Source organism: Phyllopteryx taeniolatus, chromosome 5 (assembly GCF_024500385.1).
Source record: "Phyllopteryx taeniolatus isolate TA_2022b chromosome 5, UOR_Ptae_1.2, whole genome shotgun sequence".
Lineage (NCBI taxonomy): Eukaryota > Metazoa > Chordata > Actinopteri > Syngnathiformes > Syngnathidae > Phyllopteryx > Phyllopteryx taeniolatus.
The window spans coordinates 15,876,086-15,890,681 of NC_084506.1; the positions used below are offsets into that span (position 1 = coordinate 15,876,086).

At 41.8% G+C, this 14,596-nt stretch overlaps 1 protein-coding gene across 14 annotated transcripts in view; it reads left to right on the forward strand.

The window, feature by feature from the left end:
* The window catches only part of shank3a (SH3 and multiple ankyrin repeat domains 3a), a 247,951-nt gene that overhangs the window by 137,484 nt on the left and 95,871 nt on the right, over positions 1-14,596 (forward strand). For all 14 annotated transcript variants that reach the window (XR_009788489.1, XM_061773051.1, XM_061773052.1 and 11 more), the window contains 4 exons: positions 1,384-1,461; positions 3,219-3,285; positions 4,224-4,450; positions 5,719-5,882. Coding sequence is in view for 13 of the 14 variants with exons in the window: in XM_061773051.1 (XP_061629035.1) it covers positions 1,384-1,461; positions 3,219-3,285; positions 4,224-4,450; positions 5,719-5,882 (536 nt within the window). In the remaining variant the exon portion in view is untranslated. The remainder of the gene's footprint in view (positions 1-1,383; positions 1,462-3,218; positions 3,286-4,223; positions 4,451-5,718; positions 5,883-14,596) is intronic.

The following is a 14,596-nucleotide window of genomic DNA, read 5'->3' on the forward strand; positions in this document are numbered from 1 at the left end:
GACAGCTTAGACTTCCGCACCCTTGAATATCAGCGTGACCCCTAAAAAAAAAAAAACAAAAGATGGGAATTGTACTTTTAAAACAGTAGATAATGGGGCACTTATGGTATTATTGTACACAACTACACTCTTCCACAAAACTCTTGCAGGATGGTGTATCAGCCTAGGAAGAACAAGTAACACGGTGGTGAGGCTCTTGATATGGGCCCAGATACAGGAATGTATTTTTTACCATGATGTGTACCGCCTTTTAAGCGACTATGCTATGCAAAATCAACTTTTAAAATAGTTTGCTGCCCACCTGTCAAGCGTAAGAGCCAACCAAGGAAATCTTTTCTTTCCAAAATCATGTCTGCGAGCGAGCCGTTTGTAATTTTGCCAGACTGATGTAACGGGGCTGATTTACGGAATACTCCTCCCCGAGTTCCTCCGCCCATGACTTTGTAAGCTGGGCTGGGTAAAGATCTCCCCTTTCCGAGCGATGCCTGGACTTCACAGGGTTGGCTTCTAAAAATGCTTGAATGCCCGGAAGGTGGTATTTGTGTTTGCCGACGTGTCCACATGGACGAACCCAATATACTGTACACTAGCTAAAAAGTGTACATTGGCATCTTGAGTGATGAAGTGCTGCCACCATGAAATAAAATACAATGATGAGCAGTGGCTCATTTGCATGAGACAGGAAAGCCCCTTAAAATGATGATGAATGAATGATGAATGATCCTTGGGGTATTCAGACATTTTATTGAGACACCTAGAAGCTGCTTTAAATTGTGAAAAAAACAATGTAACGTCTCAATGCGAATGGTTGTCGATGTCTATATGTGTCCTGCGACTGACTGCCGACCAGTTCAGTGTGTAGTCCACCTTTCGCCCGAAATCAACTGGGATAGGCTCCAGCGCCCCGTAACCCTAACCAGGATAAGCGGTGTTGAAAATGGATGGATGGATGTAGTCTCCTTTCAAAGAGAGACGTGGCATTTGGCAAAGCCCGTGATCGTGCGGGTGTACCTAATGGAGTGTTCGCTTTATGTCTGAGGCTAGTGTCTTTTTGTTGAAAAAGTGCACGTGCTAACAAACAAACAAAAAGTATTTTTTCCGCCAAATGCCAAATACAGCCTGGATGATTTTTACACTCCCTTTGTTTCGGCGAGAGCTCGTGTATTCATCGCTTCTCTTCTTGAGTCTTTCTCTTCCGCTCCAGCCAGACTTTAGTGCCATTTGTATGAGGTGACATTTAAAAGTCTGCAAATACAGACGTGTGACCTCCACCACACCTGTCTAATAGGCAGACCAATTAAAAGCTGGGGGAAATGGCACCCATTTACCTGCGTGCGTGGTTGTGCGTGCCCATATCACATAAATGTCTTTACTGTCATTCAGGACAGCTGTGCACGTGTTCTACTGTTTCGGGGGGCCAACAAGGAGATCAAGAACTACAATAGCCAGACTGCCTTTCAGGTATGACACACTGCTGCTTAAGCGCCGTACATGCATAACAGTTTTTAACATCTCAAGCGTACTAAAAATGGGTTGGCATGATTCTAATCAAAGTCAGCAAAGCCCCGCTTATTGGATGTCTCTAAAAGACTATCCTGATAATTATCCTCTGGTGTGGGGTTTGTAGAGTGTTTTTTTTCCCTCCAATCTCCTCAAAAAAAATGTCCAGCAATCGTGAATGTTAAACTTGTTCAATATTTACGATAGAGCGACCTGAAGCGGTGTACATACATACAGCTAACCATTTCAAATTCGAGCATTTTTCCTCCCTCAAAAGCAAAGTCAACAAATGCCTGATTCTCGGATGTCTTTAAAAGGTTGTCCTAAATAATTATTCTGTGGTGTAAGGTGTGCTAGGAGTGATCTAATGATCTGCTCAGAAAACATCTGTTGATGGTAAATGTTAAACCTGTTCAACAACCTGTTTGGTCAACACAAAGTTTGACTGGGCTCTTAGACTTGGAACGTTAGCTAATCCTGAAGCGTTGTACACATATACCAACGATCAGGCCAAATTTGAGCATCTTTTCTTCTTTTCAATCAAAGTCAGAAAAGGCCCGATTCTCTGATGTGTCTCAAAGGTTATCCTGAGCGATTATCCTGAGGTGTTGTGTGTGTTAAGAGTGATCAACACCCCCCCCCCCCCCCCCCCCCCCCCCCGATCTGCTCAGAAAATGTTGTGTTAGACCATTGTAAATGGTACACTGAAAATCGGACGCAATTTGAGCATTTTCCCTCCCATGCATACAAAGTCAAAATGTCTGATTGTCGGAAGTCTGATTGTCGGATATCTCGAAAGATGATTATTAGCAATTATTCTATGATGTGGGGTGTGTAAAGATGGAATTTTTTCCCCTCCCTGATATGCTCGAAAAAAACATCCATTTTAAATGTTAAACCTGTTCAATATTTACGATAACAAATCTGTAGGCAAAGTACACACATACCAACATTAAGGCCAAATTTGAGCATTTTCTCATTTATTTTTTGGTCAAATTCAACAAAGGCCCAATTCTTGGATGCCTTCAAATGATTATACTGAGCGATTATCCTGTGGTGTGGGGTATTCAAAGTATTTTTTTCCCTCCCTAATCGGCTCAAAAAACAGTCAGTAAACCTGTTCAAAATTTTCTATCGCAAATCCTTATGTGTGGTCAACACGTGTTCTCTCACATTTGAAAAATAGGTTAAGATGTTAAGACGTAACCGATTTTTGAAACGTGATCAACCACACCCGAGGAAAAAAATTGTCATGTGTATTCTTAGTGTGGTGTACTCGAGATCACCAACACAGCACACCACACACACAAGTATATCTCCACCGACAATCGCGAGTCACCTCCCGCATAGCCGCTGTATGTTGTAGTAACAAGACTGACCTGTGAGAGGCAGCATCGTGCAGAAGAAGAATGAGTAGTAGAAGAAGAAATAGAAAAAGCTAGTCCAACTTTTATCTTACCTTCTAACAATATTGCGTTTGGAAACTCTTTTCATTGTCGTTTTTGTTGCGGCGAATGACAGCACGATATTGCAGCTAGTGGTTCGGACGTGTGCCTCGCAGTTTGAATCTTGGTTCCGAGACATCCGACAATCGGGCCTCCGCTGACTTTGATCAGACCGGCCGATGAAACGATATGTTCTGTGCACCCATTATGAGCGCTGCAATGAATGTTCTCTTCTATTAACCGCTCCATAATATGTCCATTCTCGCCCTCCAGGTGGCCATTATAGCAGGGAACTTTGATCTGGCGGAAATCATAAAGGTCCACAAAGCATCAGATGTTGGTGAGTGACTCGTATTTTGGCAGTCCTTCATCCAGGTTTTTAGGGTATGAAGGCTTCGGATAGAAAGATTTCTGGGTGGGGAGGTGTAAAGGGAAGCGGAATAAAGAGTGGAGAAGATGAAGAATGTGAGATTAAAGAGATGCAGAGATGTTTTCTAGGGGGGCTTTATTGGATTCCCCCACCCACCCCCTGCTGAGCTGAGGTGCTACGCGCAGGAAAACTCTGCCATCTAGTGTACATATTCATATATAGTGCCGACATATTCATATATAGTGCCGACTGTACAACACAGCGATACAACACGTACTGTATATATCTTCTGCTATTGAATTTTCAAATAGCTTCTATTTCAACCAATTAGTATCGGTTACACTGGGAACATCGATGAAGGTGGAAAAAAATCAACCATAAAACATTTTACCTTAATTTAGTGACACTGAGGTTAACTGTTGTTTGTAGTAACATTTGAATAATTTCAGTATGTCCCACAATGTCCCCAATTTTTGTCCCATTATGTCCGATAGTGTCCCACTATTATGTCACGTTTTTCCCATGGTGTCCCATAAGTCCCCTATTAAGCCCTATTGTGTCCCACAGGTCCCCTCTTGTGTCTCATGATGTCCCAATTTGTCCAATAGTGTCCTACCAGTCACTTATTATGTTTCATCATGGCATATTTTGTCCCATAATGTCCCCAATTGTACCCCCTATTATGTCCCATTTCCCCTTAATGTTCCGTAGGTCCCCCACTCATCATGTCTCATAGTGCCACTTACAATGTCCTATCTTGTTCCATTTTGTCCCACAACGTCCTCCATATGTCCCATTGTGTCATATTTATTTTGCGTAGTAGCAGACATCATGGGACACGATTCCTACTGCTTTGGAAATAATAAAACAGTCCTCCTTAAGTTGGCGCGTGTCGTCCGTGTCGTTAGTGCCTTTCCGGGAGACGCCCTCCTACACCAACCGTCGCCGGGTGACGGGCCACACGCCGTCCCCCCGTTCGCTGCTGCGCTCGGCCAGCGACAACAACCTCAACGGCAACGACAGCATCCACGTCCACCACCAGACGCCCCGCGGCCGCCAGCAGGGTCACTCACCCGTGCCATCGCTGCGCAGTCTGCCCGCTTTCGGTCAGCACCAGGGGGGCAGCCTTGGGGAGGTAAGACTGCTTGTGGATCATTTTCTTGTTCTTTTGGCTTTTTTAAGCACACAGTAAAAAAAGGAGCATCCCCCCAAAAAAGAATGTTATGAGTAGAACATTGGAGGAAAGGAACACAAGAGTGATTTATTGTTAATGTTGGCTTTTTTTGACACTTTATTAATACTGGTTACCATCTTAATATGTTTTAATAACAGTGATTACCATCTTCTTACACTTTATTAATCACTTTAGCTTCTTTTAAAACTGAGTTGACAGTTGTTTACCTTTTTACACTGTTCTGTATTAGCAGTGTCTGATATATTTTGAAACTTATTATCAGTGTTTAACATCTTTTTACTTTTACTTATCTTTTTAAATTTATAGAATAGTAGTTAAGTTCTTTTTTTATATACTTTATTAACAATGGTTAACATCTTTTAAAAAATTATTGCCAGTGCTTAACTTCTTGATACACTTTAGTAACAGTGGTTAATACTTTTTTAGAATTTAATAACAGTGTTTAACATCTTTTTAGACTTAATTAACAGTGTTTAATGTCTTTTTAAACTTTATTAACATGGATAACTTATTTTTACCCTTTTAGCAGGGTTGAGCTTCTTTTTACACTTACGACAACACCTTTGCATTATGATTTTTTTCTTTAAAATGTGAGTCTTAATGTTTTTCTGTCTTACAATTAACTATGTTTAAGTTAAAATGCAATATTTCTAGATTAAAAAGAAGTTTAGTTAGAGTGTAGTTAAGTGCTTTTCCTACTAAATGCTTAAACTGTCTGTTTCGTTAGTGTTGTTTGGCTCAGTGAGCCGTATGAAAGCTGAGAGTTGCATACAATGATTGTTTTAATAACTTTTTAGAGCTATTGTACCGTCAGCGGAATGTTTGTGTTTTATGACATTTTATCCCCAGGTGAAAACTTCGCGCTTTTTTAGGTGACTGGAATCCTCTTGAAATAATCTGGTCAATGTGTTTTTTACATCCAGTTGTTTTATAACCTTATTTATATATAGTTTATATAGTTGTTGAATGTTTCCTGATGAACAGGCCTTTTTATATGCACTGTAGGTGGGTTGGTTGGTAGGTAGGTAGGTAGGTGGGTGGGTAGGTAGGTAGGTAGGTAGGTAGGTAGGTAGGTAGGTAGGTAGGTAGGTAGGTAGGTAGGTAGGTAGGTGGGTGGGTAGGTAGGTGGGTGCGTGGGTAGGTGGGGTTGGGTGCTGTGTTGAAATCAATAAAATGGGTGGATGAATTGAATTGAATATGCACTCCAGAGTCGTCATGGGGACTTCCCCGACAGCAGCCTCCAGAGCACGGGGAGCTCCAGGTCCTCTCATTCGCGCTCACCTTCCTTGCATTACTCGCACGATGACGACAGGCCGGTACCCCGACGCTCCCACAGCCACGGCTACCCCCACGGACATCGGGGGAGACTCAGGTCGGTAATGATTACTTTGGTTTTAAGGCTCGCAATATGTGAATGTAGCGGAATGAATGCCTATGGTTCTCACAACATAGTGTAACTGTCACCATTATTGATTATCGCTAGCTCAATAGTTAGCCTATCTATCTCACTGTCAAATACAACCTATAGAATTGACCCAATAAATGTAATGTAGCAATTTGCAGCCATTTTAATTATCCATCCATTACCTTTACCGCTTCTCCTCACTAGGGTCGCGGGCTGCTGGAGCCTATCCCAGCTATCTTCAGGCGGGAGGCGGGGTACACCCTGAACCGGTCGCCAGCCAATCGCAGGGCACATAGAAACAAACAACCATTCACACTCACAATCACACCTATGGGCAATTTAGAGTTTCCAATCAACCAGTCACGCATGTTTTTGGGATGTGGGAGGAAACCGGAGTGCCCAGAGAAAACCCACCCAGGCACAGGGAGAACATGCCAACTCCACACAGGTGGGGCTGGGGATTGAACCCCAGTCCCCAGAACTGTGAGGCGGATGTGCTAACCAGTCATCCAGTCTATGAAATACATAATACATGTACTGGGTGGTGTCTACCAGAGAATATTGTGGCGCTGTGAAGTCGCACACAGAAAACTCTTTTGACCTGTAGAAGAAGCCTTAATGGCCCACCAGGAGGAAAATCACTCTTGCATCTTCCTCAAATGGTTTGTAGCCAGATTCACTTTACAGGCTAGAGAACATGGCCGAGAACTCATTGTTTGTCATATACTCTAAAGTCATGGTTTATGAAATAAAACCCACACTAACCTTCCCCAACACACATAATACATCCATCCATCCATTTTCTGAGCCGCTTCTCCTCACTAGGGCCGCGGGCGTGCTGGAGCCTATCCCAGCTGTCATCGGGCAGGAGGCGGGGTACACCCTGAACTGGTTGCCAGCCAATCGCAGGGCACATACAAACAAACAACCATTCGCACTCACAGTCACACCTACGGGCAATTTAGAGTCTCCAATTATTGCATGTTTTTGGGATGTGGGAGGAAACCGGAGTGCCCGGAGAAAACCCACGCAGGCACGGGGAGAACATGCAAACTCCACACAGGCGGGGCCGGGGATTGAACCCAGGTCCTCAGAACTGTGAGGCTGACGCTCTAACCAGTCGTCCACCGTGCCGCCACTCATAATACAATCACGAACAAATCTAAGTAAAGAGCAATGTTAAGCTAAGCTTGATTTACGAGATAGTGCCTCTTTCGTTGCCATTTTTTTCATATTCTATCGATCGGTCGGTCGGTGTGTGTGTGTGTGTGTGGGGGTGGGGGGTGGCTTTAAAGGGCGTGGCCTAGTGAGTGACATCAGGAGCTGGAGTCCGGTTGGCCAGTTATAGTTCGTGTGTGAGTGTCTGGGTGTGAGTTGTGGTCTACAGCGGCTCCTTGCGAGTGTTGTCATTTTGTCCATCCATCCATTTTCTGAGCCGCTTCTCCTCACTAGGGTCGCGGGCGTGCTGGAGCCTATCCCAGCTGTCATCGGGCAGGAGGCGGGGTACACCCTGAACTGGTTTTTTTCATTTTGTGTGTGTGTTTTTTTGCATTTCACTTGCACGGCCTAGTATCTGAAGCTTGCTCCCAACACAAAAAAACAACAGTCAAAAAAACAAAACAAAACAAAACAAAAAACCCAAAAAATCAAAGCTACGGCTCGTTGTTGGAAAAACTCGGAAGTTGGGGTACTAGTAAGTACCACTGTACATTCTGTTGTGTGATGCTGGTTGTTCTCCTTTCAAAACATAGGAAACAATATAAATTTAAACAATCCTTTCAAGTCTGCGTCATAATACCCTTATTTATAAATAAAAAAAAGAGCATTCCTCACTGTCCTATGCGTAGAAATTGAAGTTACCCACCGTATAATGAAACAAAAAAAGTCAAATTACTCATCCTTTGACGTCACTGGGCAGGCCCTCCTCCTTTTTGCCAATCAAACATAAAAGTCGCCAGCGATATATGAAGTTCCTCCGCTACGTCGTGCACGCTTGTTGGGACCGGGTGAAAAAGGAAGGCCTGATTTTCTTGGGCTTAACATGTTAGCCGCATCCTGGCCTTAATTGGCCTCCTGCATACACAGATTCAAGACCTTGTTCCTCCGTGTGCATTACCCTTTAAAGCACCCGTGAGCACGGTGAATGCAGAAAGAGGTGCACACGCATACCCTTGAATAATTTCCCCATACAATGCGGCTCTCCCGACGCTCTCGTTTACTGACCTTCTGTTTATGGCTCAGTTTGGATTGAACGGTTGACCCGTGCGGCCCTCACAGGGATATTTTATTCATATTGTACTAAAAGACCCTGACAAGTTTGGTTATTGGATGAACACAAAGCTTCTCCGAAACAGGAATCATGCATCCCGGGTCCATTTGACCCATTATCCACCCAAAAAAATTCCAATAAACTTTGTTTACATGTCTTTTATAATTACGTTGCTAATCATTTTGATCCATGTTTAGTGCTTTACCTATCAAGGATCATGCTTGAAAGAGGATACAGTACATTGGAAAGGCCAACTAGTTTTACACTTGACTTTAGTCTTACACTTACTTCAAAATATATATTGACATTATTTTATTTATAGTTACATTAATAACATCCATCCATCCATTATCTGAGCCGCTTCTCCTCACTAGGGTCGCGGGCGCGCTGGAGCCTATCCCAGCTGTCATCGGGCAGGAGGCGGGGTTACATTAATAACATTTAGTCAAAATGTTAGCTGAAGAACAACTGTCTGCACTGATAATTATGTAGCATTTGCTCATATTGTTTTTAGCTTTCACGCTCAACAGAGGTGAACTTCTTTTTACACTTGTATGGCTTTCACAATACGCCTTCATCCTTATATGCCAGTTAAGATTTTGTTTTCCATGCTTTTTATGTTTACTATTCACTTTTTTCTTTTTTTTACACTTGGATGACAGTTAATGAAGGTGACTAAAAACATGCCCGCATAGTGAATTCATGTTTTCTGATAGAGACATTTTGAACCTGGAACACATGATATATTGCTTCCGTTAGTTCCTATGGGAAAAAGACACGAAGGTTGTAACGGATTGCTTTTAAAAAACTCCTCTCTTTATGCATTCAGGGCCACATGCAACATACAATGGCTCAAATTGCACAAATCAAAACCTTTACAACAGTCTAAGATGCAGGTGTCAAACTGGTGGCACGGGGGCCAGATCTGGTCTGCCACATCATTTTATGTGGCCCACGAAAGCAAAACAAAATTGATCATTGTGTTCTGGTGTAATACCATTTAGATATTTGCAAGCATTTTTTTGTTACCAATCCCACTTTGAAAAGAAATGTAATAGTCGAAAAACATGTTTTTATAGGTTTCTTATTTCAAAACTGGTTATTCATCAATGTGCTGTGTATACTGTATTTAATTACAGTGTATGAGGTAATCTTTCATTTATATGGGTTCACAGTTATAGCAGCCCTCCGAGGGAAGTCATAACTATGATTTGCCCCGTGACAAAAATGAGTTTGACACCCCTGGTCTAAGACATCAAAAGGACCTAATAAATACTAAAACCACCTCCAGAAATTGGGAAACTAAAATGGTGAAAAACATTTTTTACGCGATATCTCCACAATTGAATACTACATCGTTGTCAGTCTTTGTATTTGTTTTCAGCAATTATCTTGAAATACATGGGGTCTGTAAGTACATTTCACAGTCTTTAATATTTTTACTTTTACTTAAGTACAGGAGTTCAATTAGTCTTACTTTTACCAATCTTTCTTTATGCAGACACATATCAGTAGTTCTACTTAAATATAGAAAGCAGTCAGGTGAGAAAATGTCGTTGACAATGCTGAGTAACATCTACGTGAACGCCACCGTCTCGTGACATTTTCACATTCAACTTGAGGTCGCAGCCGCTCGCGCTGGGGCGGCAATATGGACTCATTATCTGCGTGTTAACCTGTTCAGCGGCCTCGCCGATCCAATCAAGCGTATTATTCTCCAGGTGAGATTGGAGTCATTTATTTGTAATTGTTAAGTCAATTCTGATGCGGTTTCAAAGCCGAAAAGGCAGAGGAGACAGCATGCTTAACAGACATTAGCATCCGAGGCTTAGTGTTGATGCCAGTGTGGGCCATATTACCTCCTAATTAAGCTATTAGTCAGATTGTTTTTGCTCCACAATTATGGATGTATATTAATTGTATTTTAGTGTGCATCGTGTGTAGAACAGGTTATTCGTAATAGCCGTACACTGAACTGTACTATTCGCGGGTGATAGGGGCCGAGCTCTGCCGCGAATATATAGTGGAACTTTTGGCTTACCCAACTTTGTAGTTGTTTTTTTTCATTGTTGTGCTGTAAGTCTGGAGATGCTAGCAGCTTCAAGAGCTAGCCGCGAGTGCTACCAGCAGAAACTAGCATACGTCGGTCCGTGACCCCGAAGTCCGTCCGGACAGATATGATATGGCCATCCCCGCGGTGACGTCATGACTCTTGGGTGAGCAGTCAAAATTTACCATATTATATATACATTTGTAACATTAGGCATTGCTTATAATTTTGGAATGAAAGTACACATTTTTTTCACAACCCCTAGGTAACGGTATATGTCTATTAAATGTGATTTTTTTTTTTCCATTTTCCTGAGACGTATGGATAGTAAGCTCTTTCAACTTTTGAGGATTTTTTTAGGAAGAAAAATTATAAAGAAGAAAGAAGAAAAAAGAAAAGAACAAATTATACATGAGAAATTAACATAACTGTCAAGTGGAAAAAGTTGACCACTGTAATTGTAAAAAAAAAGTTGACTACTATTAGGACTAAAACATATGAATAATATGAGAAATATTACAAAATTATGGCACATTTTTCAGTAAGATTTGAAGTTTTTACTTTCACTGAAACCCTAAAAACAATATGAAGGAATGTTACAAAATGGATTGTACTTTAATTAACTGTCATAGTAGTACGTTAAAATAACATTTAATGGTAAGAGGTAAAAATCAAATGCTCTGTCTTAACTTTAAATTTGTTTCTCACATGTCTAATTCTTCAACATTTTTACTAGTAACGCAAGTGTAAAAATAAGATAACCACTGTTAGTTGTAAAAACTTAAAATAATACGTATCAATATTACAAATGAACTGTGAAGACAAATTACTAACAAGCAACATTTTCGTAACAGTGTACAAGCAGAGGTGACAAAAGTACTTACACTGTGTTTAAGTAGAAGTGCTACGGAAGCGTATTGCATTCACTTGGGAAAAAAAACAACTCCTGTTTTTTGAATGTTGTATTTTTTTAATACTTTTTTCTGTTTCTCTGAGTATTTTCTGTCTATTTTCTCCCCCTGCTTTATGAGTATTTTTCCCCTTTTTTTCTGAGTATTTTTTTTCTTGTTTTTCTGAGTAATCCCCCCCGCCCCCCCTGTTTTTCTGACTATTTTTGTTCTGACTATTACTGTTTATTCTGACTAATATTTTTCTAATGACTAATAACAATACCATCTATGTTACTCTAAGACAGGAGTATCCCCCAGTGTCTTAAACCCATATCAAAATAAAACTTGATCAAACTAAATAAGCCGATCATGATGCCTACGACGGAGTCCGCAATGAGTCACTTTGAGTTCAAACGTTCTCGCATGAGTTTTATGTGTCCCGATAACTCAGAAAAAAATTTGTCAAAAAAACAGAAAAAAATAGTCAGAAAAACAGGGGGAAAAATAGTCATAAAACAGGGGGAAAAAATTTGACAGAAAAACTGAGAAAAATTATTAGTCAGAAAAACAGAAAGAAATACTCAGAAAAACAGAAAAAAATATTCAAAAGAACAAAGCCCTCAAAAAAATTACTCAAAAAAAACAGGAGTTTTTATTTTTTATCCAAGTGAATGCAATACGCTTCTGTAAAGTACAGATAATGGTGTAAAAAAACAAACAAACTGGTAAATGTAGAACTATGGATTTAAGTCCTTCACTTGAGTAATACATGAATGGGAATCACAATCTTGCATCTCTGAATCTGTTGCGTCATCGTCATGTCCTTAAGTGAACTAACCAAGTATGACTTACGACTACGTACTTCGTTACTTACCACCACTGCAAAAGGGTTAACCACTGTCATATTAACATGTTAAAACAATAATACACACTCTTGATTTTAATGATAGGCGAGTAGGACATCGTCCATCGCAGTAGGATGAAAAAAAAAGCATTTATTCTTCAATGGATTCAACTGTAAGGGCTGCCTTTGTCACCGTGCATCCTCGTCGCCTCTGCTCTCCGCCTAGTGTTGTTCCACGCCGGGGTTCAAACATTAACATGCGCCAGTCGTCCATTTACGTCCCTGCCCGGCTCCCGTCACCCCCCCCCCCCTCACCCCCCGCCGTAATTGGAAAACCGTTAGCGAGCTGTTGTTGCTTGTAGATGGGGGATGGAGAGAGAAAGGTTGGTGTGGGTTGGTAGCGCAAGTTGTGGATAAGCAGAGTGGAGAAGGAAGGGAGCAATCGGGTAAATGAAAGCTCTATGGTGACGGATACGATTTGATGGGGCCAAACCACTGACGAAAAGAAAACGGATACGAACGTGCGTGAAATACACCATAAATTAATAAACTTAACATTTTGGTAATGTTGTGACTAGTTGAAAATAATTGATGTTTTCAATCATGTATCTGTCCCTGACTGGACGTAATATTCAACCCTCGAATCCGACGCACTATTGACTGAAGAGTGCAGGCCAGGTAGACGGAAATAATGTAAAGGCCATGTATGCAAAGAATGCAAAAGACGGGCTACACCGTGGATGTTACGCCAGCCAATCACAGGGCAGATATAGACAAACAACCATTTTCACCTATGGACAATTTAGAGAGTTCAATGTAACATGCATGTTTTGGGGATTTTGGAGGAAGCTGGAATAGAACTGAGGCAGTCATGCTAACCACTAGGTCCACCGTGATGCAGCTGATGGAGACATTTTGCAAATTGTATTTTAATTTAAGATAATTCTCGAGTGTCTCTGATATTCTTTCATCAAAATACTTAAAATATCAAGAATCACAGCACAACTAATATCCACGCTGGAGAGACTACGTCTTTCGGCTGGCCTGGGAACCCCTCGGGATCCCCCCGGAAGAGCTGGATGAAGTTGCTGGGCGTCCCTGCTAAAGCTACTGCCCCCGCGACCCGACCTCAGATAAGCGGAAGAAAATGGATGGATGGATGGAAGATGCAGGGAATTGCACCTATTCATTGTTATATATTATTATTATTTTTTAAAATCAAGAATAGATTTTGCTAGAAGTTACCAGGAGCCTTAACAATGGTGAAAATTTTTATTTCCTCACAACTGATCGGGGATAATTATCATTTTTAAAATATACTAAACAAATGACAAATATTTGTCATTAATCGTAACATAGTTTTACAGTCTTATGCTACTTTTTCTGTCATTTTCAGGTAAAATATACCCGTTCAGCTTCTTCTTCTTCTTCTTTTCCTTTCGGCTTGTCCCGTTAGGGGTCGCCACAGCGCGTCATCCTTTTCCATGAGAGCCTATCTCCTGCATCCTCCTCTCGAACACCAACTGCCATCATGTCTTCCCTCACGACATCCATCAACCTTCTCTTTGGTCTTCCTCTAGCTCTCTTGCCTGGCAGCTCCATCCTCATCATCCTTCTACCAATATACTCACTCTCTCTCCTCTGGACGTGTCCAAACCATTGAAGTCTGCTCTCTCTAACTTTGTCTCCAAAACATCGAACCTTGGCTGTCCCTCTGATGAGCTCATTTCTAATTTTATCCAACCTGGTCACTCCGAGAGCGAACCTCAACATCTTCATTTCCGCCACCTCCAGCTCTGCTTCCTGTTTTTTCTTCAGTGCCACTGTCTCTAATCCATACATCATGGCTGGCCTCACCACTGTTTTATAAACTTTGCCCTTCATCCTAGCAGAGACTCTTCTGTCACATAACACACCTGACACCTTCCTCCACCCGTTCCAACCTGCTTGGACCCGTTTCTTCACTTCCTGACCACACTCACCATTGCTCTGGACGGTTGACCCCAAGTATTTAAAGTCCTCTACCTTTGCCATCTCTTCTCCCTGTAGCCTCATTCTTCCCCCACCACCCCTCTCATTCATGCACATATATTCTGTTTTACTTCGGCTAATCTTCATTCCTCTTCTTTCCAGTGCATGCCTCCATCTTTCTAACTGTTCCTCCAGCTGCTCCCTGCTTTCACTGCAGATCACAATGTCATCTGCAAACATCATGGTCCACGGGGATTCCAGTCTAACCTCATCTGTCAGCCTATCCATCACCACTGCAAAAAGGAAGGGGCTCAGGGCTGATCCCTGATGCAGTCCCACGTCCACCTTAAATTCTTCTGTCACACCGACAGCACACCTCACCGCTGTTCTGCTGCCCTCGTACATGTCCTGTATTATTCTAACATACTTCTCTGCCACTCCAGACTTCCGCATGCAGTACCACAGTTCCTCTCTGGGTACTCTGTCATAGGCTTTCTCTAGATCTACAAAGACACAATGTAGCTCCTTCTGACCTTCTCTGTACTTTTCCATCAACATCCTCAAGGCAAATAATGCATCTGTGGTACTCTTTCTAGGCATGAAACCATACTGTTGCTCGCAAATACTCACTTCTGTCCTGAGTCTAGCCTCCACTAC